This window comes from Petromyzon marinus, unplaced genomic scaffold (genome assembly GCF_048934315.1).
Source record: "Petromyzon marinus isolate PM22_M1 ecotype Great Lakes invasive population unplaced genomic scaffold, UKy_Petmar_22M1.pri1.0 PM_G_Scaffold_56, whole genome shotgun sequence".
Taxonomy (NCBI): Eukaryota; Metazoa; Chordata; class Hyperoartia; order Petromyzontiformes; family Petromyzontidae; genus Petromyzon; species Petromyzon marinus.
Window position 1 is genome coordinate 23956 of NW_027423009.1, and position 25206 is coordinate 49161.

Consider the following 25206-nt stretch of genomic DNA (forward strand, 5'->3'; position numbering starts at 1 on the left):
CTTGACCCCTCACACCCCCTAGGCAGGGATCCCCTTGACCCCTCACACCCCTAGGCAGGGATCCCCCTATGGGCAGTGTTGAGTCTATGGTGTAGTGCTGAGTCTATGGTGCAGTGTTGAGTCAGTGGGCAGTGTTGAGTCTATGGTGCGGTGTTGAGTCTATGGTGCAGTGTTGAGTCTATGGTGCAGTGCTGAGTCTATGGTGCAGTGCTGAGTCTATGGGCAGTGTTGAGTCTATGGTGCAGTGTTGAGTCAGTGGGCAGTGTTAAGTCTATGGTGCGGTGTTGAGTCTATGGTGCAGTGTTGAGTCTATGGGCAGTGTTGAGTCTATGGTGCAGTGTTGAGTCTATGGTGCAGTGTTGAGTCTATGGTATAGTGCTGAGTCTATGGTGCAGTGCTGAGTCTATGGTGCAGTGTTGAGTCTATGGTGCAGTGCTGAGTCTATGGTGCAGTGCTGAGTCTATGGTACAGTGCTGAGTCTATTGTGCAGTGTTGAGTCTATGGTGCAGTGCTGAGTCTATGGTGCAGTGCTGAGTCTATGGTGTAGTGTTGAGTCTATGGTGCAGTGCTGAGTCTATGGTGCAGTGCTGAGTCTATGGTGCAGTGTTGAGTCTATGGTGCAGTGTTGAGTATATGGGCAGTGTTGAGTCTATGGGCAGTGTTGAGTCTATGGGCAGTGTTGAATCTATGGTGCAGTGTTGAGTCTATGGTGCAGTGTTGAGTCTATGGTGCAGTGTTGAGTCTATGGTGCAGTGTTGAGTCTATGGGCAGTGTTGAGTCTATGGTGCGGTGTTGAGTCTATGGTGCAGTGCTGAGTCTATGGTACAGTGTTGAGTCTATGGTGGTGCAGTGTTGAGTCTATGGTGCAGTGTTGAGTCTATGGGCAGTGTTGAGTCAGTGGGCAAACGTACAAAATCAGCGGGGGATCAAATACTTTTTTCCCTCACTGTAGTAGAGACGATGGGACGAAGGGTGCTACTTCATGTATTTTTGGTAAGCCGTATAATCTTGGTGGCCTGGCAGCAGAAGGTTTCAACGAGAACTGTTTGGTTTGATCAATTAATGTGGTTGAATCAGAAATGATTTTGGTTTGTATGACGAGGCTGTTGGTGGGATCTCTTTTTATTTTTGTATAGCTACCATCATTGAGTAATTCTTTAATTTTGTTGTTATATTCTATTTTATCCATGATGACAGTGGCATTGACCTTGTCGGCTGAGAGGATGACAATGTCATCCCTCTTTTTTTAATTCATATAATAATCAGATTTCATTATTTTTATTTATTTATTCTTATTTAAATATAATCAAATTTGATTAGTTACATTTTAAACGAAATTTTATTTACTTATTATTTAAAATAATCAAATGTGATTATTTGTGGTTATAAAGAAAGGCTAAATTATTAATTAAATATTTCTGCCTTTATTTATTATGTAAAAGTGATCGAAATAGGTCAATTATTTTATTATTTAATCATTATTATTTAAAAATAATCCAATTTGATTATTTTAACTTATAATGTATATTTCTTTATTATTTAAAACAATCACATTTTATTATTTTAATGTATGTTTTTTTATTTATTTAATCTTATTTTAAAAATAATAAAATGTGGTTTTTATTTATTCTTATTTAAAAGTAATAAAATGTGATTGTTGGATTTTTTTTATTTATTTATAATGCTTTTACAATAATCAAATTTGATTATTTTTATTTATCATTTATTATTATTTATTTAATATTATAAAAATTTAATCAAATTTAATTATGTAGTCCGAGTCCGACCTAGGGGGAGGCCCACGACTGCTTCAGATCTCCGTCGCCGGCCCCAGTCGGCCGAGAGAGGCGTCACGTGACGAGTGGCTGTGGGGTCACACCAAGCCGCGCGAACATCGCCAGAGGCCACATCGATCCGAGAATCGATGTCACGCGTTGGAATCGCCCCGCCGCCGCCGCCCGCTGCTGCCGCTGACGCTCGTCGATCCGCGCGGGCGTCGTTTTTGAGCGACAGGATCGCGAATCGATTCCCTCCGGCGCTCCACGCCATCACGATGTTGACCACCGCCGCCGCCTCCGCCGCCCGGCACGCGGCCAAGCGCCTGGGAGTCAATGGCGAAGGCAACGACCGCGTCCAGGCGGGCGCGATGGTGAGCGTCAGTGACGAGCGACTTGACGAGGTGTTTTTATAACGAGAAGATGTTTATTTTACTCCTCCTCGCCCAGAGCCTCGTTGTGAGGCCTGGGCCAGAGGCTTCACTCAGGCGACGTGCCACCACCACCACCAGCCGTGTTTATATTATTTAACGTGATTGTTTAGCTTTGTAACTCGCAGATTCCAGTGCCGTTGCGAAGAGCTTCTCGTTGTTGGTGTTGGGGATGGACCACGCGGACCACAGCATCGCTAGGCTCTGCTTACGTTCAGTAAAACGCGTTTTGGTAAACGTGGATTTCGTGTTCGTTAACACTTTGGGCTATTTCCAGTGTAATTTTTTTATACGGCGTTTTCTCTTCTAAGGGTGGGTATTCTCTTTGCACTGAACTAAAATAATAAAAAAATATGAAACAATAAAAGCATTACTCATTGTTTTTTTCGGTAAAGTCACGTATGTAGAAATACAATAAAATTATATTAAAACAAAAAACAATCACGACGTTTCGATCACAACGCAAGCGATCTTCATCAGGTGTCAAGAACAAATCACGGAGGTAAATACAGCAAAAGATGAGAGACGAGAATTCAACAAACCTGAAACAACATTATGTGAAGCACATCCAGTCAGGCCAACAACACAGACACTTCCTGGCGGACCACGAATAAAAACATTGCCTACCAGGAGAAATTCGTTCATGAGGCTATCCACATATACAAGCACAGAGACAATTTCAACCGAGAAGATAGATTCTGGCTTAACAATCATTGGAAGGATTTGATAAACCATTTCGGGTCTTAATTGTTCACGCTTACGGTGGCTTTCAGACCGCATCCATTATTTTCGTCTCCCCCCTCCTCTTTTCAGAACATAGATGGACTGGTCCATCTGAACAAACTCTCAAATCGCTCTCCGTGCTGCTGACGTTAAAAAAAATGCCACTTTTGTTCAAATTTTCTTGCTGTGGTTTTCACACCTGATGATGATTGCTTCTTGTGTTGCAGTCAAAACGTCGTGAGAATTGTATTGTTTTATATTTTTATTATTTTATTGTTTCCCTTCTACGTGGTGACTTTTCTGGAAGAACCAAGAATATTAATCCCTGCAGTCACGAAAGCTTTAAATCAAAAGTTAAAATACTAATTAAGTTAAAATACCGATATGTTAAATGTCCCACGCGATAGCGTCGTGGGGAAGCTCTTCGACCCTCCCCAATGTGATTAAAAACTTTGCGGAATAAAACTTTACAGCGTCTACAAAAGCGCACCTGGCGGTGGGGGATGCGAGTTCCAGAGTTTGTAACTCGAGGGCCGTTTAGATTGAAAGTTAAACTCGCGAACGTTCTTAGCGATTACTGAAATGATGGCACTGAGCTATGGCCATTTTTTGCCAAACGGATGCAGATTTAAAAAGCCCTTTAATGCAAGTGTCTGCATCTGCTCCGATATCACTTGCCGGCGATGTTAGCCGTGGCTTTATTTTGGTGATTTTGAAAAAGTTTTATGGTTTGGCCATGATTGTTTTGTTGTAGTACGGAGTTAGACTGATGGCTTTAATCTTAGTTGTCTTGTGGTTGTTGTTGTTGTTTGACTTGCATCCCACTGGGATTTTTGCACACAGCGTTGGTGTACGGTGCTATTTCAAGGATTATTTTGCTGTTTTTTCCTGGATTTTTTGTTTGCACAGTCACACAAAGTCACTTTAAGATGTTTTTCCTGTTCATGTTTTTGTTTGTTGCGGTTGCACCCGATTCAAGAGCCAAATGGCTCACAGGGCTATACCAAATAAATGAAACTGAAAACTGTCTTCTCGGTATAGGAGGAAACAACAGCTTTGCACAATAGTCGTGTTGAGTTTGCTTCCTTGCCGACGTGCACAGGACACGTTTGAGGACCCACACAAGCCCCCACCGTCGGCTGTGGTTCACGTGCGGGGACTCTCAGACACAGCCCTCGAGTCGGACCTCGTGGAGGCCGTGCGGTACTTTGGCCTAGTCAGGTGACCAGTCGGTGGTGACCGTTGCCCGCATGGGGAAGGAAGCTGTATTATTATTATTGTTGTTTACCGAAAACACCAAAGATTAATTCCTGCAGTCACGAAAGCTTTGAACCAAGTTTAAACCGCCTCTACGGGGAGGTATAAGGTCTGTATCTTTGTGTCTGTCTTTGTGTTGTCTTGTGTTGTCTGTGTGTTGTCTCTGCTTGTGTATCTGCCTTTGTGTCTGTGCTTGGATTTGTTTCTCTGTGCTGTCTCTGCCTGTGTGTCGGTCTTGGTGCTTCCGAATGTTTGCTGCCGTGCTCCACTTTGCTCTATGCATACCTCATGCTAAAATGTCCCATTGTCTCTCAGCCTTGCCTTCTCATGCTAATATGTCCCATTGCCTCTCAGCCTTGCCTTCTCTGCCTATTTAAGGCGACTTCACTGTGTGCTTGTACCTGTGCTGGTCCGCTCTACTTGAATGTCTATGTGTGTGTGCCGTCTGTATCTTAAATTTCATACTTAACTTGCAATTTAGCAATCTTTGAAGTAACGTAATCAACCAGGCTTTGCGTTAATTGTGTTTTGACCGACCGTCTGTGTTGCTTTATTTGGTTTCCAAATTCTGCTAAACTCTTGTCTGTTTGGTATGCTTCTCTCTCTGTGTCCCCTATTGTGTCGGTGTTAGTTCCCCCCTACTTGGGTGTCTGTATATACATCTGGGGTTATGTGTTTCCCCTCTCTCTTAAATTTAGCTCTTCTGTACCTGATGATGGCTGCTTGTGTTGCAACCGAAACGTCGTGCGCTATTATGTAATTTTATTATTTCTTATCTATACGTGACTTTACCGAAAAAAAACAAAGATTATTGTTGTTATTATAGTTATTATTATTGTTATTGGTGTTATTATTATTGTTATTATTGTTGTGGTGGTGGTGTTTGCGGACGTGGAGTGAACGTAGACCTTGGAAATTCGAGTATTACCGGTTTTCGGTTCAATAACTCAAGAAATTGCATAACACGAAAATACTCGATGGTTCTTAAGCACGGGGTGGGAGATGCCCTTTCTGCGGGTGCAAGACGTGCCAGATTATTTTTTAACAAGGTAAATCCATCGAAACACATTGAGCACGGGCACGTACGCACCGCTACTTTGTTCCATCAAACCTCTAAATTAATAAATATTGTACGTTTAAAAAAATATATATATTGAGAACCAAAGGGGGGGTGGCAAGGCTGCAGGTTAAAGCTCAAGAACCACTTCCGTAAATAAAAAGTCGTGGCCGCGTTATGCGGCGGACGAGAGGGCGCGGCGTTGCCCACGTCACGGCGTGATCGGCGACGCCGTGCGTGGCTTACTCGGGGCCTTGCCAGCCTGAAGTGACCAACCAAAAACCACTTCATCTTCTTTGGGGTTCTTTCGGTAAAGTCACCACTGCGTAGAATGAGAATAAAATAATAAATTAATACAAATTAAAATAACACGATAAAATTCTCACGACGTTTCGGGCCACAACACAAGTGGCCTTCATCAGGTGAAGGGACGAGACTGCCAAACTGAAATGGGACAGTCTCGTCCCTTCACCTGATGAAGGCGACTTGTGTTGTGGCCGAAACGTCGTGAGAATTTAATTGTGTTTTTAAATTTATTTATTATTTTATTCTCATTCTACGCGACTATACCGAAAGAACCAAAGAAGATGAATCCTTGCAGTCACGAAAGCTTTAAATGGAAACAAAAACCGTTTGTTCTTCAATTTCCCCAAGTCACGAATTCCCTCCGAATTAAAGTGCCGCTGCTGCTTTTGTTGTGCCGTCTGACAAAAGCAGCACACGTTCAACTGTGATTAGTAACCGTGTTAAAAATTAATATCTCGTATTGAAATGGTGCACACACGTACCTTGTTTATGTACGTTTGAAGAGGCTTCGTTTGTCAGGTGATACATCGACAACAGAAGACTACATTACCCTCAAGATGTATTTTAAATATAATTATATTCATATTCTTAGTTTTTTCGGTAAAGTCACGTTGAAGAGAAACAACAAAATAACAAAATATATAAAACAATAAAAAATTCTCACGACGTTTCGACCATAACTCAAACGGTCATCATCAGGTGTGTCGGTTTGCATAAATTTATTTTTAAAACGGTACATTTATTTATTCATGAGGCTATCCACATATACAAGCACAGAGACAATTTCAACCGAGAAGATGGATTCTATCTTAGCAATCATTGGAAAGATTTGATAAATCATTTCAGTTCTTGATTGATTGTTCACGCTTACAGTGGCTTTCAGACAGCATACATTATAAAAAATTTCGTCTCCCCCCTCCTCTTTTAAAAAAAAAAATAGATGGACTAGTCCTGGGCAAACTGCCAATCGCTGCGCGTGACGCCAACTTTTTATATATATATATATAAATAAATAAATGTGCCGTTTTAAAAATAAATTTATGCAAACCGACACACCTGATGATGACCGTTTGAGTTATGGTCGAAACGTCGTGAGAATTTTTTATTGTTTTATATGTTTTGTTATTTTGTTGTTTCTCTTCAACGTGACTTTACCGAAAAAACTAAGAATATGAATTACTGCAGTCACGAAAGCTTTAAATCAAAATATAATTATATTCTTACAGTACATTCAATTCCAACGTACTACACTGCCAAACTGAAATGGGACGTGGCATCTAACCTGCATCCAACCAGTCTCCACTCCGTTGCATGCATTGAAACATTTCTTGAGATCAAATGAGGTGACTTGGAGCAGACCAACCTCGTGGTTAAAATTAACAACAACAGGCACGCGTTTTAAAGTCGGCCACATCTTTGAATAACGGCACTCGTTTGTACGTGGTGATGATACCCAAGACGCGGCAGGCGCTGGTGGAGTTTGAAGACCCGGAGAGCTCCCGCAGCTGCGTCGACTACTCGTCCAAGGGCTCCGTCTACGTGTGCGGGCAGCCGGCCTACTTTAACTTCTCTACCAGCCAGAAGCTTTGGCGCCCTGGCGTCCCGGGGGACAACGGCAACAGCAACCACATCCTGCTCTTCACCATTCTCAACCCCATCTACCCCATCACCACGGTGGGCATTGTTACACTTACAGCAGCTGGACATTAATGTGTGAATAGTTTGTCGGGTGTGCCATGCACACACGCGCGTGTTTCATTTATACGAGTGAAATTATGTCCGTTTTGGATTACAGTGAATGGCTTTGCTAAGGAAATTACATTGATCCTTTGGTTCATTTGAGGCAATTGAAGTCGTGTTTTTTGTTTGTGCTTTGAAGTCTACCAATGGCATTGAATAAAAAACAATATATAGATCTAATGTTGATTTTGGAAAGCGTTGATGTCCTGTATGGCTCGATCTTAAAAATTCACTGGAAAAAAAGCTTTTCAAATTTACTTGGTAATGCGTGCAAAATCACCTCGCTGCGTTTGTGTGCTCCATGTGGTCCTGCAGGATGTGCTTTACAACATTTGCAAACCATTTGGGCCTCTGCAACGCATTGTGATCTTCAGGAAGAATGGCCTGCAGGCCTTTGTGGAATATCCTTTCAACGAGATGCATAACCGTAACGATATGTCCGCCATTCACGTAATTTTACGTGTTATTTTGGAGATGCTAAATGTATTGTTTTTAAAATGAAATGGTCGTGTTTTCCTTAATTTTTGGCCACGTTTGTTTCGGTTGAGAGCGCCGAGAGAGCGAACTCATCTCTGAATGGAGCGGACATCTATTCGGGATGCTGTACTCTTATAGTGGAGTATGCGAGGGCAAGTACAACCGATACTTTGTACATTCACAAGTGTGTGCACCACAACCTGGGTTTTTTCACCCGCAGACCAAAGATTTCATTTAATATTCTGAATTGACCACTTTGGTGAGCAAATAATGCTGAATACACACGGCAATTCATTGCTAGATGAGGGCTTCCGCACTCGATGCCTGTTGTGGGGGTTATTTGACTTGTGTGCGGGGTAAAGGAGTGTAGCATATATTGTGGCAGCATAGAAATACAATGCACCCAATGGATTTTACAGCTGCCCACCACACAGCCCCACAACCTACAACAACCCATTGTGCATGACGGGCATCCTTGCCGTTGTCTAAAGTCAAACTTTTCCCAATTGATATTACCGTGTGAGCGTGGTTCTCATCTGAGCCAGTGCCCTGAGCCAGTTAGTGGAAAATTCGCATCCAGTGGGAAGGGTAGAGTTGGTTTTTAATTCAATTTTATTTGGTGACGGGTGATTAGCATTCAGCCATAGGCTGCTTTGCGAGACCTGCAGAGTACCTGAGGGGAGATGTTACATTGTTAGCAGGAAATAAAATTACTGAACAGTAATAACGAATGCATCATTTTCATAACGGGGTTATGGCACTTCAACATTTTTGAGGTATACGATCAAGGCTAACGCTTTACAGTACACGAGGAACACCGCGAATAAATAATACCGAGTTAGGCAGAGCATGCCAAACTTATGTGCGATTAAACAAGTTTGGAATTTAAATAGGTCACCGAGGGATAGCGATTTTATCTGCAAACACGAAGGGAGCTTGTTCTAACGAAGAGGGATAATCAACACTTGATCTTAAACAAAAAACCGGTGGCAGAAGGCCACTGTTTTCCCACAACTCCGATAAGCACGCTTTTGCTACGTACGGCGCGAAAGTTTAGCTTCCCGTTGACTTCCTACGTGTGGCAGCTCTTATTCATTCATCTCCCAGGAGGTTAAGGGTTGCGTTAAGTACCTCGGCTTCACCGCAAGTTGCATGCCGTAATTGTCTCGGGGGTAATGACCGCTTAATAATTATGCTTGTAAATTTTAAATGGTTCTAAAGTTTCGATTTAAAGCTTTCGTGACTGCAAGGATTAATCTTCTTTGGTTCTTTCGGTAAAGTCACCACGTAGAATGAGAATAAAATAATAAAATAAAACAATAAAATTATCACGACGTTTCGGCCACAACACAAGGTCGGGACGACAGGTTTGTTCCTTTCACCTGAAGAAGGCCACTTGTGTTGTGGCCGAAACGTCGTGAGAATTTCATTGTTTTATTTTATTTTTTTATCCTCATTCTACGTGGAGACTTTACCGAAAGAACCAAAGAAGGTTCTAAAGTTATATAATTTTTTTTCCCAGCATCTATGCCCTACATGCTGGCCACGAATAATGTTTATCTTTTCCCCCTGCTGTGTCCTCTTTACAGGCGATGCGTCTGAATGTGTTTAAAAATGACTCTGAGACCTGGGACTTCACCAACCCTGGCCTCAAGCAAGGTAAGACCAATATCGAGCATATCAGAGCCGCGCTCTCTCGACAGCTGGTGGTGGTGAGCCCTCGGTGTGTGGGGGGGGGTGACGTTTTTAACGCAAGGGGTAGGGGGTGTGCACGGCGTGATGAAACAGGCATTGACTATTTCTGTACGCGGCCGGCTTTGCCGTGTTATACTTGAAGATCAGTGGCCAAGTAGAGGGGGAAGTTTGGAGTGTTCTCAAGAGGATAATGCAGCTTCTGCACTTGAGATTTTGGTTGCAGAAAAATGTCACACCTGCAGACACTTGGTTGTCTTGAAGCACATTGGTGTACTGTTTACAATCTACAGAACTTGGTCGTTGTCACAGGAAGTTATTTGAAACGCCATTCCCCTCTTTTGTATCAATCATGCAATCACTGCAATTGTGTAGAGCTGGTCAAGGTTATTTTCGTTTATACCTATCTTCATATATAAAAGGCAAAGTTGTGAATATGTGTGTCTGTTCAAAATGTTTAGCGTACTTCCCGACATGCAACAAACTGGAAATTTGCCATGTGGGTACTTTCCAGACTGTACACCGTGCAAACATTACACAAATACACTTTTGTTTTTTGGGGGGGGGGGGGCTCGATAATGCATTTATTTTTTGCACGGCAAGTGAGCTGTGACGTCAAATCTGTCACGTGACCCGTAGTGTAGCGGTTAGCGCTACGCTGCGCTACGAACCCGGCGACCCAAGTTCGATTCCCGCTCACCGCCACCACCGGTGACGATTATTTTAACCGGTCCTGGGCCTCCCCTAGGTCGACTCAGCCTCAAACGAGTAACTGCTGTGGTGTGTGAACATCTCCAGTGGGGAGACAAAGGCGGCCGGGTAGTAACAGCTAGCGCAACATATAACTAAATAATCTTTGTGTTTTTTTAGCCCATGCTAAGCTTGCGTAGTTTACTCTGGGCAGATTGGTTTTAAACTCCTGCCCGTGTACTTTGTTTTTCTAGTTAACCCTTCACAACAATGTGGCAGTTTAAGTGAATGTTGTGAAGAACAGGATTCACAAGGAGGCATGTGGCTGCTGGAGTGTTCAATAATCCATTGGATTAATTTTTTTGTTACCATTAAAGCTGTTGCCCTGGTACTGGACATGCGATAGACATTGCCATTAAGTTGGTGGCGTTTTAGATTTTGATCAGCTTTGAAGATTTTCCCAACGTCAAGTGCATGTGGCCCATGGGCGGGTACTCGGTTGTTCGGGGTGTATCAAGGCTGGGCATTTTTACACTACAGTGTAAAACCTTGCATTGCGAGCATAATTCGTTCCGGGAACGTGTTTGTAATCCAAAGCGCTCGTACATCAAAGCACTCGTCTATCAGTTGTGTGATCACGTGACTCACGGCAGTACAAAGTGTGTCTACACGTACACTGCTCGTATTGCAAGACCTCGCTCGTTTATCAAGTTAATATTTATTTACAATTTTAGCTCATCTTGCAAAACACTTGCAGACCAAGTTACTCGCAATCCAAGGTTTTACTTTTATATTTAGATTTACCAGGGTGTGTGTCTGTTGGATCAGAAGTAGGTGCCAACTTTCACTGGCATATTTGAGGTGGACATTGCACGTTGCGTTTTTATATTTTGTAGGGTTGAGAAACCTTGACTGCATTATGTGGTGTCTGGATACTAAGCGGAGAAGCTTAGAGGATGTCAGAAAAGCCGATATTTACGATTGAAAATATCACTTATTATAAAGTAACCCTTTTAATTTGGTACGATTGAGCCTGAACAGGAAAATGGTATCTTTGTCCCGAGTACATTGTGTGTACGCACAGATATTAGTTTCCGAAGAGGTAAGTCTCGCCACTTTATCAAGGGAGCTTCAGGGACACGGTGCGGTTTGATTTAATCGCCAAATTTCCGTAAACGCTTCGAAGAGTATTTTCCTCACTCCCAACATCAACGCTACAAGGAGCATCTGCGAGCATTGCCGCACACAGAAGCACACGGAGGCAATTTTCAAGCAACACACGAGCAATAAAGCGCCCGGCAGCCAACAGCCACCGACGTGAACGGCGACGACACGAACGGCGACATTGGCGACATCCTCGTCGGCACTTGGGAGGCACCGGGGACCAAGCAACCAACACGCCGCCGCCGCTGTGACACGCACGGCCGACCCGCGCCCCCCACGCCTGCAGCGCAGCACGCCGCGTCCGCTGCACCGCAACCGCCACGTGCCGCTTGGCAGAGGCCATCGGATAACCCACGTCCAGCCGCAGGCACCGGGGGACACGGCGCTGACAGACCGGCAAAGCACCAGAACCGCCGCGAAGAAGCCGGGAGCGACGAAAGCCCGCATTCACCGCGAACGGGACTTGGAAATAAGCCAAACGGAACGCGTGCCGATGCGTTTGGGGCTTAAAATCGCTCCGTTGGTGAGAATTTACCTCCACGCTCGTACGTTTAGACTGCCTTGCTAAAGTTTTGTTTGCAAACGAGGCTTTTGACATTGCTGATGCCAGACACAACGCATTTCGCATCGGTTTATAAGCGGCGATCTTTTTCATTTTAAAGGTTCGTAAGGCCCCGTCGCCCACTTCAAGCGTCCCAATTTTAAGCCCCAAACCAAAAAGGGTCGCCGGAGAGCGAGAGGTGCGGTGGCACGGACAACGCGGGGGGGTCCATTTGTGCCGAGCGTGACTGCTGTTGGCGCAGGAAAGAAGGCGCCGGCCTTTCTGTTGCATCCTCCTCGCGATGGGTCGTCAGCCGCCGCCCGACTCTGGGCAACTTTGTGTTCCCGTCGAAGCGTAGACTGGGTAAGAAACGAGCGGGCATCGCAGGCGGCAACCACGGACACTCGCTGACGCCGCACCTCGGAACAATTTGTCGCGTGCATCTGTACACCTCCAATAAATTTTGTTTTTTCTTCTTCTTGCGATGAGCGTTTCTTTACGCGCTGTATTTTGTATGGTGCTCGTTATTTATGTTGCGCCATGTGAAATCTGCATTTTAAAAATACCGCCAATTGTTTTTATCGACAGACGCAGCGCACCCCCGTGTGGAGTGTGCCCGGAATTTCTTAATGTGTTGGTCATGTGAATGTTCTGGGTGCAGAATGCATTTTTTGGATTGTCCTTATTTTGTGCAGCAATGAGCGCTTATGTTTCCCGTGGGTGAATTTGGTGATCGTTTTTTTGTTGTTTTCAGAGGACAATGCAATGATGCCAGCGAAGCAAACGTCTCTCCTTGGCGACCATCCCAAAGCACACGCTTGCGGTGGTGGCGACTGTGGAGGTAATCCCCTTGTTGCGAATGCTATAATTTCGGTTTCCTTCAGCTTGCTGTCAGATTGAAAGAACCTGCTGCCTGTTGAGAACATTTCTTATTTGGAATTAGTGTTAAGGTGCATCCTAAAAACCTTTTTTTGCGATTAACAATTGCAACGTATGAGTTGCTTTGTGTTTTAAGAGACGATATTTCCAATAGCTATCAGATGTATTGGGTATTTAAAACAAGCTATGCTGAATAATAGCTCTAGCTTGGTGGCCCTCAACCTAAAATAAAAACTAGTTTAGTCTATTCCCTAGGCAACTGAGTCTTCTGGACCAATGTTTTCCAGTGTCTCCAAGGAGTAGAGTGGTGATTCCTGGGTTACCTGACCTTATAGGAAAGGGCACACGTGTGTAAGATGATGGTTGTCATAAATCTGTTTTTCAGAGAAGTTTAGAGAGTTTCAGCTAGTTCACTATGCGTTTCCCCCTCTTGTGTGTTTGCGTCACAGGCCACCAGCAGCCACCACCACCGGGCGTCGACTACGGATCTGGCCGCGACGGCATGGGCGGTGGGGGAGGAATGGGCATGGGAGTAGGCATGGGCAACCAGGTTGGGCCCCAGGGTGGTACCCAGGGCCAGCACGTGCAAGCCATGATGAACCAGCAGGCCGACAACAAGGTCCTCATTGTGTACGACTTGGACGCCGAACGCTTCAACTGCGACCGCGTGTTTAACATCCTCTGCCTCTTCGGCGACGTGGAGAAGGTGCCTTCGCTGGGTGTTGCGCGCACCTGCTTTGAAATGAGTCCCTGTTTTTTTTCTTCCAAAGGTTCAACCGCGGTGCAATGCGTACGCACGCGTGTGGTGCACGTCATGCGCTGATCGTGTTATATAAAGTGGGAGATTCACACGACCAAATTTGTTCACCGATTGACAACATACACATTTGGTCATTTTCTTTACAAAAATGTACCCAATGCGAAGTGTTCTTTGTGCATGTTTTCTAATGGCCCCTCGGCCAACACTTCACATTTCAACAATGCGTTACAACGAAACTTGTAGATATTTTCGTGCAAGATTGCGCGATGCTGAACCGTCTTACGGGTTGTTATTTTTGTAGGTTAAGTTCCTGAAGAGCAAGCCGGGAGCCGCCATGGTCGAGATGGGAGATCAGTACGCCGTGCACAGGGCGGTTTTTCACCTCAATATGTCTCAGATCTTTGGAAATAAAATCAACCTCTGGTGAGCCTTTTTGTTCCCGTGTTAAATTGGTAAATGTAACTCGTCATATCCTGTTAATGTAATTGGATACTGCTTTCCATTTAGAGAAGACAACTTTAGTAAATATTTAGTGCAAGTGACTAAATTTTAGGACGGTGAAAAAGAGAGCTGATGAATACCGTGAACGAAACACTCGTCACAGCTCACGAGGACCCCGGTGACTTGCTGTCCAGAGCCTTTATTGAAGTGGCGAACATGAAATTTAGATTCTAGATTTGAAGCTTTACGGGGAGGGCCTTTATTGAAATAGCGAACGTGAAATTTGGATTCTAGATTTGAAGCTCTATGGGGAGGGCTTTCACCTATCTGTTAGAGCTTTCAACAGACAACGGGACAAGAAGTCAAAGCTCATCGAGACGCTGACCTTCCTCAAAAGATGCCGCGATCACAAGCTTAAAGGACGCGACCTGGGCTTGCTGTCTTCACTCCAACGCTGTCCTCTGGACAGTCCGGTCCCTTCACCTGATGAAGGCCACTTGTGTTGTGGCCGAAACGTCGTGATTTTTTGTTATTTTATTTTTTACCCACGTGACTTTACCGAATCGAACCAAAGAGCACGTGAAATTTGGAACGTGATAAAATAAAAACTAAAAACAGTTTCTTCGCGCTATTCCCTCCCTTCCGCCCTCGTCTCGGCAGCGTGTCGAGGCAGCGGTCGATTGTGCCGGGCCAGGCGTTCGAGCTGCCGGACGGCACCGACAGCTACAGGGACTACGCAGGTTCTCACAACCACCGCTACGCCGACAGCGAGAAGGCGGCGAAGAACCGCAACCAGCGTCCCACCGCGGTGCTGCACTTCTTCAACGCGCCCACGGACATCACGGCCGAGATGTTCGCGCAGGTTCGTGCCCCCGCCGCCCCTTCAGCCTGCTGCCAGCAGCGCAGAAGGGGAGCGCGTTCGGTTTCTTTAAAAGTTTTCCCAGGTGAAGCTTTTATAAATATTCAAGTCCAAATTTTGCACATGAAACAATCGTGGGGTTTTAAGATGAGCCTATTGATGTTGTGGAGTTTGTGGTGGCCAATGACACGTTTCCTGTGACGGGACAAATGTAAAATGGTGTAATGTAGTTTCCTTTCAGCGGTTAAAACATAAGATGTATAAATAATGCAGTCGATGTTCCAAAGGGACTTTTTTGTTACAGACTAGACAACACCTCGCGTTAATTTGTCCTGTTTAATACATTACGATTCATATTCGTATTCGAAAGGTTTACATTTCAGTCTTTGGACATTGTTTCTGCAAATGGTTGCATTCCCCCTGAGTCTATGCTTGGTGTTCACAATAATCTGAGCACTTTGAAAGACTGCTCCAAAGCTGGCGAATGTAAATTAAAAAATGGACAACGGGATTTGTGCCTGCAATTAAAATGACATCTCCCGAATGCTTTACCGGTGCACGTTAACTGTTACCAACTATAACGTGAACGCCGCCCGTTCTGTCCCCGCAGCTGTGCGACGAAATGTCGATTGCGAGGCCCCGCTCTTTCAAAGTGTTTTCTGGAAAAAGTAAGTCCCGCAAAGTATGTTTATTATTTATCTTACGTGTCATGGCACAGAATAAATCGTGTACTGTATTCTCCATGCAATCGTCGCTTGATTTACAGCACGACACCAGATGATCTGCAACGTGTGCTATGAGGCCATGCTCAAGAAACCCTGTGAGAAATTCTCTCCCGAGAGCAGTCCTTGCTATTCACTCGCGCCCAAGCTGACTGAAGCGTGTTAGCGTAGCCAAGGCATCGGACTGAAGCCTTCCTGCTGCAGAAATTCACCGACGACTGACACCACCCTTTAAACACGGCTTCTTTAGGTAAAGTCACGTAGAAGGGAAACAACAAAATAATAAATATATACAAACACAGACAATTTCAACCGAGAAGATGGATTCTGGCTTAGCAACCATTGGAAGGATTTGATAAACCATTTCGGGTCTTAATTGATTGTTCACGCTTACGGTGGCTTTCAGACCGCATCCATTATTTTCGTCTCCCCCCTCCTCTTTTCAGAACATAGATGGACTCGTCCATCTGAACAACTGCCAAATCGCTCTCCGTGGTGCTAACGTTAAAAATAACCGCCACTTTTTTAAAATGTTCTTGCTGTGGTTTTCACACCTGATGATGATTGCTTGTGTTGCAGTCGAAACGTCGTGAGAATTTTATTGTTTTATATTTTTATTATTTTATTGTTTCCCTTCTACGTGGTGGTGACTTTACCGAAAGAACCAAGAATATGAATCCCTGCAGTCACGAAAGCTTTAAATCAAAATGGCGAAGGGTGTTGCGTTTTACACGACCCAAATTACTCTATGAGCGACGGTCCGTCCACGTGTCCAGCCGATAGGAGCGTGTCCGGCCTGATGGAGTGGGAGACCAAGAACGATGCCATGGAGGCTCTGGCGTGCATTAACCATCACCCCCTGAAGAACGCAAGTAAGTTGTGGGGTGTTGGCCATTTGTGTTGGTGCGATGACATTGAAGCGGTGCTGCATTATCGGCAAATCTTTGGTCGTACGCTCTGTTGAGCACCTAATGTTCAGATTTGGGGGGGGCGCTTGTTATTACCATAGCACCATCTGTGTACACTGGCTGCTTAGCAGCCTTGGGTGAAATTGCAGGAAGCGAAAGCAGTTGTAGATTGTTGTATTATATATTAACAGGTTGTTATTTATGGGCGATTTGGATTTCGTTGTTATTGTTTGCATATACAGAATGGAATTGAAAGTTGACATAGCCAAGCACTTTCACTTATCACAACTCAACGTTATCTTAGCTCCCTGAACGAGTTTGTTAACATCAACAAAGACCCTCCTAAGAATCGCTTCATTGTTTTAAGTTTTTGTGTGCTCCAGTGAAGACGTCATGTGGCTCCCCTGTTTTTATTTTCTCAGATGTTCCATACCTCTACACCCTCAAACTGTGCTTCTCCACTGCCCAGTCTTCATAGAAGACAACTCAACATGTTTCATGCCGTATTGAACGTCGGTGTCAACATCATTGTCACTTTGTGTATTATTTGTGAATGTCCCATCACTCTTGTTGAAAGTTAACCGTGGGTATAGGTCGAAAGTGCAATTTGACGCGTTTACATTTTAGTTGTCATTTTTTGGAGGATTAATTTAGATTTCTATATTGACTGCACCGAAAGATTTTAAAGGTCGCAGTGGAAATGAAGAATGTTGAAATTAAAATAATTATGATTAGTCTCCTTAACCTGCCGAGTTTGTCTGCCGTGTGCATTGCTATTTTGTCCATGAGCCCCAAACCAGATTTCACTTGGCAGTCCTCGGGTGCCGTAACTTTAGCGGCTCCAATTAATTTACAATTTGGGGGGGTTCTCAACTTGCTCATAGCCAAAGTTTTTGCTCCCACCACGAGTGATGCTCCTTTCTTGCTGTAGCCCATGGCACTAATATTGCCCATTTAATTTCATAACGGAGAGCTCTGAAATAAATGCCAAAGAGACCCTTTTGGGGGGGGGCTGGTAAAAATATACCCCGACTCATTGAAAATCCCATTGAAAAACATGGGTTGGCATTCTGTACAGTGCGTGTATTTAGCAGGTTAATACGCTTGCAAATATAAACCCCAAGAGAAAATAGAACCGTGTTTGAAAATAAAAGCATGGAGAGATGCATGTTTGACATCGAACTGGAATCGATTGAACATGAGCGTGGAGACATGAAGGAAGTTGGGCATAGGGTAGGTGAGTGACTGAGTGAATGAGTGACTGAGTGTGTGGGTGGCTAGGTGAGTGACTGTGTGTGTGGCTAGGTGAGTGACTGAGTGTGTGGGTGGCTAGGTGAGTGACTGTGTGTGTGGCTAGGGAGTGACTGAGTGTGTGGGTGGCTAGGTGAGTGACTGTGTGTGGCTAGGTGAGTGACTGAGTGAATGAGTGACTGTCTATGTGGGTGGCTAGGTGAGTGACTGCGTGAATGAGTGACTGTGTGGGTGGCTAGGTGATTGTCTGGGTGGCTAGGTGAGTGACTGAATGACTAAGTGTCTGTATGGATGGCTAGGTGAGTGAATGAGTGACTGAGTGTGTGGGTGGCTAGGTGAGTGACTGAGTGTGTGGGTGGCTAAGTGAGTGACAGTGAATGAGTGACTGTGTGTGTGGCTAGGTGAGTGAGTGACTGAGTGTGTGGGTGGCTAGGTGAGTGACTGTGTGTGTGGCTAGGTGAGTGACTGAGTGTGTGGGTGGCTAGGTGAGTGACTGTGTGGCTAGGTGAGTGAATGAGTGACTGTCTATGTGGGTGGCTAGGTGAGTGACTGCGTGAATGAGTGACTGTGTGGGTGGCTAGGTGAGTGTCTGGGTGGCTAGATGAGTGACTGAATGACTAAGTGTCTGTATGGTTGGCTAGGTGAGTGACTGAGTGAATGAGTGACTGAGTGTGTGGGTGGCTAGGTGACTGAGTGTGTGGGTGGCTAGGTGAGTGAATGAGTGACTGTGTGGGTGGCTAGGTGAGTGACTGAGTGACGAGTGTGTGGGTGGCTAGGTGAGTGAGTGAATGAGTGACTGTGTGGGTGGCTAGGTGAGTGAATGAGTGACTGTGTGGGTGGCTAGGTGAGTGACTGTGGGTGGCTAGGTGAGTGACTGAATGAGTGACTAAGTGTCTGTGTGGGTGGCTAAGTGAGTGACTGAGTGAATGAGTGAGTGTGTGGGTGGCTAGGTGAGTGAGTGTGTGGGTGGCTAGGTGAGTGACTGTGTGGGTGGCTAGGTGAGTCACTGAGTGAATAAGTGACTGTCTGTAGGTGGCTAGGTGAGTGACTGAGTGAATGAGTGTCTTTGTGGGTGGCTAAGTGAGTGACTGAGTGAATGAGTGACTGAGTGTGTGGGTGGGTAGGTGAGTGTGTGAATGAGTGTGTGGGTGGCTAGATGAATGAGTGACTGAGTGTGTGGGTGGCTAGGTGAGTGACTGAGTGTGTGGGTGGCTAGGTGAGTGAATGAGTGACTGTGGGTGGCTAGGTGAGTGAGTGACTGTGTGGGTGGCTAGGTGAGTGAATGAGTGACAGTGTCTGTGTGGGTGCGTAGGTGAGTGTGTGTCTGTGTGGGTGGCTAGGTGAGTGAGTGACTGAATGTGTGGGTGGCTAGGTGAGTGAGTGAATGAGTGACTTGAGTGTCTGTGTGGGTGGCTAGGTGAGTGACTGTGTCTGTGTGGGTGGCTAGGTGAGTGAGTGACTGAGTGTGTGGGTGGCTAGGTGAGTGAGTGACTGAGTGTGTGGGTGGCTAGGTGAGTGACTGTGTCTGTGTGGGTGGCTAGGTGAGTGAGTGACTGAGTGTGTGGGTGGCTAGGTGAGTGGGTGACTGTGTGGGTGGCTAGGTGAGTGACTGTGTGGGTGGCTAGGTGAGTGAGTGAGTGTGTGGGTGGCTAGGTGAGTGAGTGACTGTGTGCGTGGCTAGGTGACTGTGTGGGTGGCTAGGTGAGTGAGTGACTGTGTGGGTAGCTAGGTGAGTGAGTGAATGAGTGAGTGTGTGGGTGGCTAGGTGAGTGAGTGTGTGGCTAGGTGAGTGACTGTGTGTGTGGGTGGCTAGGTGAGTGAGTGACTGAGTGTGTGGGTGGCTAGGTGAGTGAGTGAATGAGTGACTGAGTGTGTGGGTGGCTAGGTGAGTGAGTGACTGTGGGTGGCTAGGTGAGTGAGTGACTGTGTGTGTGGCTAGGTGAGTGAGTGACTGAGTGTGTGGGTGGCTAGGTGAGTGACTGTGTGTGTGGCTAGGTGAGTGACTGAGTGTGTGGGTGGCTAGGTGAGTGACTGTGTGGCTAGGTGAGTGAATGAGTGACTGTCTATGTGGGTGGCTAGGTGAGTGACTGCGTGAATGAGTGACTGTGTGGGTGGCTAGGTGAGTGTCTGGGTGGCTAGATGAGTGACTGAATGACTAAGTGTCTGTATGGTTAGCTAGGTGAGTGACTGAGTGAATGAGTGACTGAGTGTGTGGGTGGCTAGGTGACTGAGTGTGTGGGTGGCTAGGTGAGTGAATGAGTGACTGTGTGGGTGGCTAGGTGAGTGACTGAGTGACTGAGTGTGTTGGTGGCTAGGTGAGTGAGTGAATGAGTGACTGTTTGGGTGGCTAGGTGAGTGACTGAGTGAATGAGTGACTGTGTGGGTGGCTAGGTGAGTGACTGTGGGTGGCTAGGTGAGTGACTGAATGAGTGACTAAGTGTCTGTGTGGGTGGCTAAGTGAGTGACTGAGTGAATGAGTGAGTGTGTGGGTGGCTAGGTGAGTGAGTGTGTGGGTGGCTAGGTGAGTGACTGTGTGGGTGGCTAGGTGAGTCACTGAGTGAATAAGTGACTGTGTCTGTAGGTGGCTAGGTGAGTGAATGAGTGACTGTCTATGTGGGTGGCTAGGTGAGTGACTGCGTGAATGAGTGTGTGGGTGGCTAGGTGAGTGTCTGGGTGGCTAGATGAGTGACTGAATGACTAAGTGTCTGTATGGTTGGCTAGGTGAGTGACTGAGTGAAAGAGTGACTGTGTGGGTGGCTAGGTGACTGAGTGTGTGGGTGGCTAGGTGAGTGACTGAGTGAATGAGTGACTGAGTGTGTGGGTGGCTAGGTGAGTGACTGAGTGAATGAGTGACTGAGTGTGTGGGTGGCTAGGTGAGTGACTGAGTGAATGAGTGACTGAGTGTGTGGGTGGCTAGGTGAGTGACTGAGTGAATGAGTGACTGTGTGAGTGTCTAGATGAGTGACTGAGTGAATGAGTGACTGGGTGTGTGGGTGGCTAGGTGAGTGACTGAGTGACTGTGTGGGTGGCTAGGTGAGTGCGTGAATGAGTGACTGTGTGGGTGGCTAGGTGAGTGACTGTGGGTGGCTAGGTGAGTAACTGAATGAGCGACTAAGTGTCTGTGTGGGTGGCTAAGTGAGTGACTGAGTGAATGAGTGAGTGTGTGGGTGGCTAGGTGAGTGAGTGTGTGGGTGGCTAGGTGAGTGACTGTGTGGGTGGCTAGGTGAGTCACTGAGTGAATAAGTGACTGTGTCTGTAGGTGGCTAGGTGAGTGACTGAGTGAATGAGTGTCTTTGTGGGTGGCTAAGTGAGTGACTGAGTGAATGAGTGACTGAGTGTGTGGGTGGGTAGGTGAGTGTGTGAATGAGTGTGTGGGTGGCTAGATGAATGAGTGACTGAGTGTGTGGGTGGCTAGGTGAGTGACTGAGTGTGTGGGTGGCTAGGTGAGTGACTGTGGGTGGCTAGGTGAGTGAGTGACTGTGTGGGTGGCTAGGTGAGTGAATGAGTGACAGTGTCTGTGTGGGTGCGTAGGTGAGTGTGTGTCTGTGTGGGTGGCTAGGTGAGTGAGTGACTGAATGTGTGGGTGGCTAGGTGAGTGAGTGAATGAGTGACTTGAGTGTCTGTGTGGGTGGCTAGGTGAGTGACTGTGTCTGTGTGGGTGGCTAGGTGAGTGACTGAGTGTGTGGGTGGCTAGGTGAGTGAGTGACTGTGTGTGTGGCTAGGTGAGTGAGTGACTGAGTGTGTGGGTGGCTAGGTGAGTGACTGTGTGTGTGGCTAGGTGAGTGACTGAGTGTGTGGGTGGCTAGGTGAGTGACTGTGTGGCTAGGTGAGTGAATGAGTGACTGTCTATGTGGGTGGCTAGGTGAGTGACTGCGTGAATGAGTGACTGTGTGGGTGGCTAGGTGAGTGTCTGGGTGGCTAGATGAGTGACTGAATGACTAAGTGTCTGTATGGTTAGCTAGGTGAGTGACTGAGTGAATGAGTGACTGAGTGTGTGGGTGGCTAGGTGACTGAGTGTGTGGGTGGCTAGGTGAGTGAATGAGTGACTGTGTGGGTGGCTAGGTGAGTGACTGAGTGAATGAGTGACTGTGTGGGTGGCTAGGTGAGTGACTGTGGGTGGCTAGGTGAGTGACTGAATGAGTGACTAAGTGTCTGTGTGGGTGGCTAAGTGAGTGACTGAGTGAATGAGTGAGTGTGTGGGTGGCTAGGTGAGTGAGTGTGTGGGTGGCTAGGTGAGTGACTGTGTGGGTGGCTAGGTGAGTCACTGAGTGAATAAGTGACTGTGTCTGTAGGTGGCTAGGTGAGTGAATGAGTGACTGTCTATGTGGGTGGCTAGGTGAGTGACTGCGTGAATGAGTGTGTGGGTGGCTAGGTGAGTGTCTGGGTGGCTAGATGAGTGACTGAATGACTAAGTGTCTGTATGGTTGGCTAGGTGAGTGACTGAGTGAAAGAGTGACTGTGTGGGTGGCTAGGTGACTGAGTGTGTGGGTGGCTAGGTGAGTGACTGAGTGAATGAGTGACTGAGTGTGTGGGTGGCTAGGTGAGTGACTGAGTGAATGAGTGACTGAGTGTGTGGGTGGCTAGGTGAGTGACTGAGTGAATGAGTGACTGAGTGTGTGGGTGGCTAGGTGAGTGACTGAGTGAATGAGTGACTGTGTGAGTGTCTAGATGAGTGACTGAGTGAATGAGTGACTGGGTGTGTGGGTGGCTAGGTGAGTGACTGAGTGAATGAGTGACTGTGTGGGTGGCTAGGTGAGTGCGTGAATGAGTGACTGTGTGGGTGGCTAGGTGAGTGACTGTGGGTGGCTAGGTGAGTGACTGAATGAGTGACTAAGTGTCTGTGTGGGTGGCTAAGTGAGTGACTGAGTGAATGAGTGAGTGTGTGGGTGGCTAGGTGAGTGAGTGTGTGGGTGGCTAGGTGAGTGACTGTGTGGGTGGCTAGGTGAGTCACTGAGTGAATAAGTGACTGTGTCTGTAGGTGGCTAGGTGAGTGACTGAGTGAATGAGTGTCTTTGTGGGTGGCTAAGTGAGTGACTGAGTGAATGAGTGACTGAGTGTGTGGGTGGGTAGGTGAGTGTGTGAATGAGTGTGTGGGTGGCTAGATGAATGAGTGACTGAGTGTGTGGGTGGCTAGGTGAGTGACTGAGTGTGTGGGTGGCTAGGTGAGTGACTGTGGGTGGCTAGGTGAGTGAGTGACTGTGTGGGTGGCTAGGTGAGTGAATGAGTGACAGTGTCTGTGTGGGTGCGTAGGTGAGTGTGTGTCTGTGTGGGTGGCTAGGTGAGTGAGTGACTGAATGTGTGGGTGGCTAGGTGAGTGAGTGAATGAGTGACTTGAGTGTCTGTGTGGGTGGCTAGGTGAGTGACTGTGTCTGTGTGGGTGGCTAGGTGAGTGAGTGACTGAGTGTGTGGGTGGCTAGGTGAGTGAGTGACTGAGTGTGTGGGTGGCTAGGTGAGTGACTGTGTCTGTGTGGGTGGCTAGGTGAGTGAGTGACTGAGTGTGTGGGTGGCTAGGTGAGTGGGTGACTGAGTGTGTGGGTGGCTAGGTGAGTGACTGTGTGGGTGGCTAGGTGAGTGAGTGAGTGTGTGGGTGGCTAGGTGAGTGAGTGACTGTGTGCGTGGCTAGGTGACTGTGTGGGTGGCTAGGTGAGTGAGTGACTGTGTGGGTAGCTAGGTGAGTGAGTGAATGAGTGAGTGTGTGGGTGGCTAGGTGAGTGAGTGTGTGGCTAGGTGAGTGACTGTGTGTGTGGGTGGCTAGGTGAGTGAGTGACTGAGTGTGTGGGTGGCTAGGTGAGTGAGTGAATGAGTGACTGAGTGTGTGGGTGGCTAGGTGAGTGAGTGACTGTGGGTGGCTAGGTGAGTGAGTGACTGTGTGTGTGGCTAGGTGAGTGAGTGACTGAGTGTGTGGGTGGCTAGGTGAGTGACTGTGTGTGTGGCTAGGTGAGTGACTGAGTGTGTGGGTGGCTAGGTGAGTGACTGTGTGGCTAGGTGAGTGAATGAGTGACTGTCTATGTGGGTGGCTAGGTGAGTGACTGCGTGAATGAGTGACTGTGTGGGTGGCTAGGTGAGTGTCTGGGTGGCTAGATGAGTGACTGAATGACTAAGTGTCTCTATGGTTGGCTAGGTGAGTGACTGAGTGAATGAGTGACTGAGTGTGTGGGTGGCTAGGTGACTGAGTGTGTGGGTGGCTAGGTGAGTGAATGAGTGACTGTGTGGGTGGCTAGGTGAGTGACTGAGTGACTGAGTGTGTGGGTGGCTAGGTGAGTGAGTGAATGAGTGACTGTGTGGGTGGCTAGGTGAGTGACTGAGTGAATGAGTGACTGTGTGGGTGGCTAGGTGAGTGACTGTGGGTGGCTAGGTGAGTGACTGAATGAGTGACTAAGTGTCTGTGTGGGTGGCTAAGTGAGTGACTGAGTGAATGAGTGAGTGTGTGGGTGGCTAGGTGAGTGAGTGCGTGGGTGGCTAGGTGAGTGACTGTGTGGGTGGCTAGGTGAGTCACTGAGTGAATAAGTGACTGTGTCTGTAGGTGGCTAGGTGAGTGAATGAGTGACTGTCTATGTGGGTGGCTAGGTGAGTGACTGCGTGAATGAGTGTGTGGGTGGCTAGGTGAGTGTCTGGGTGGCTAGATGAGTGACTGAATGACTAAGTGTCTGTATGGTTGGCTAGGTGAGTGACTGAGTGAAAGAGTGACTGAGTGTGTGGGTGGCTAGGTGACTGAGTGTGTGGGTGGCTAGGTGAGTGACTGAGTGAATGAGTGACTGTGTGGGTGGCTAGGTGAGTAACTGAGTGAATGAGTGACTGAGTGTGTGGGTGTCTAGGTGAGTGACTGAGTGAATGAGTGACTGTGTGAGTGTCTAGATGAGTGACTGAGTGAATGAGTGACTGAGTGTGTGGGTGGCTAGGTGAGTGACTGAGTGAATGAGTGACTGTGTGGGTGGCTAGGTGAGTGCGTGAATGAGTGACTGTGTGGGTGGCTAGGTGAGTGACTGTGGGTGGCTAGGTGAGTGACTGAATGAGTGACTAAGTGTCTGTGTGGGTGGCTAAGTGAGTGACTGAGTGAATGAGTGAGTGTGTGGGTGGCTAGGTGAGTGAGTGTGTGGGTGGCTAGGTGAGTGACTGTGTGGGTGGCTAGGTGAGTCACTGAGTGAATAAGTGACTGTGTCTGTAGGTGGCTAGGTGAGTGACTGAGTGAATGAGTGACTGAGTGTGTGGGTGGGTAGGTGAGTGTGTGAATGAGTGTGTGGGTGGCTAGATGAATGAGTGACTGAGTGTGTGGGTGGCTAGGTGAGTGACTGAGTGTGTGGGTGGCTAGGTGAGTGAATGAGTGACTGTGGGTGGCTAGGTGAGTGAGTGACTGTGTGGGTGGCTAGGTGAGTGAATGAGTGACAGTGTCTGTGTGGGTGCGTAGGTGAGTGTGTGTCTGTGTGGGTGGCTAGGTGAGTGAGTGACTGAATGTGTGGGTGGCTAGGTGAGTGAGTGAATGAGTGACTTGAGTGTCTGTGTGGGTGGCTAGGTGAGTGACTGTGTCTGTGTGGG

The 25206-nt window shown here is 47.0% G+C and overlaps 1 protein-coding gene across 3 annotated transcripts; it reads left to right on the top strand.

The window, feature by feature from the left end:
- The first annotated feature begins 2008 nt into the window (after window positions 1-2008).
- On the top strand, window positions 2009-17590 carry LOC142918158 (heterogeneous nuclear ribonucleoprotein L-like). 3 transcript variants are annotated; one of them, XM_076062261.1, is made up of 12 exons: window positions 2009-2179; window positions 7008-7223; window positions 7605-7690; window positions 7822-7918; window positions 9356-9425; window positions 12608-12694; window positions 13182-13438; window positions 13794-13915; window positions 14594-14795; window positions 15403-15460; window positions 16291-16386; window positions 16845-17590. In XM_076062261.1, exons 1-12 carry the CDS (start codon window positions 2054-2056, stop codon window positions 16898-16900), a joined length of 1473 nt encoding a protein of 490 aa, XP_075918376.1. In that variant the 5' UTR covers window positions 2009-2053; the 3' UTR covers window positions 16901-17590. The 3 variants fall into 3 exon arrangements, with proteins under 3 accessions (XP_075918376.1, XP_075918377.1, XP_075918378.1); XM_076062262.1 differs by having other exon boundaries at window positions 2010-2149; XM_076062263.1 differs by lacking the exons at window positions 13794-13915; window positions 16845-17590 and having other exon boundaries at window positions 2010-2179; window positions 16291-16376.
- The last annotated feature ends 7616 nt before the right edge of the window (window positions 17591-25206 follow it).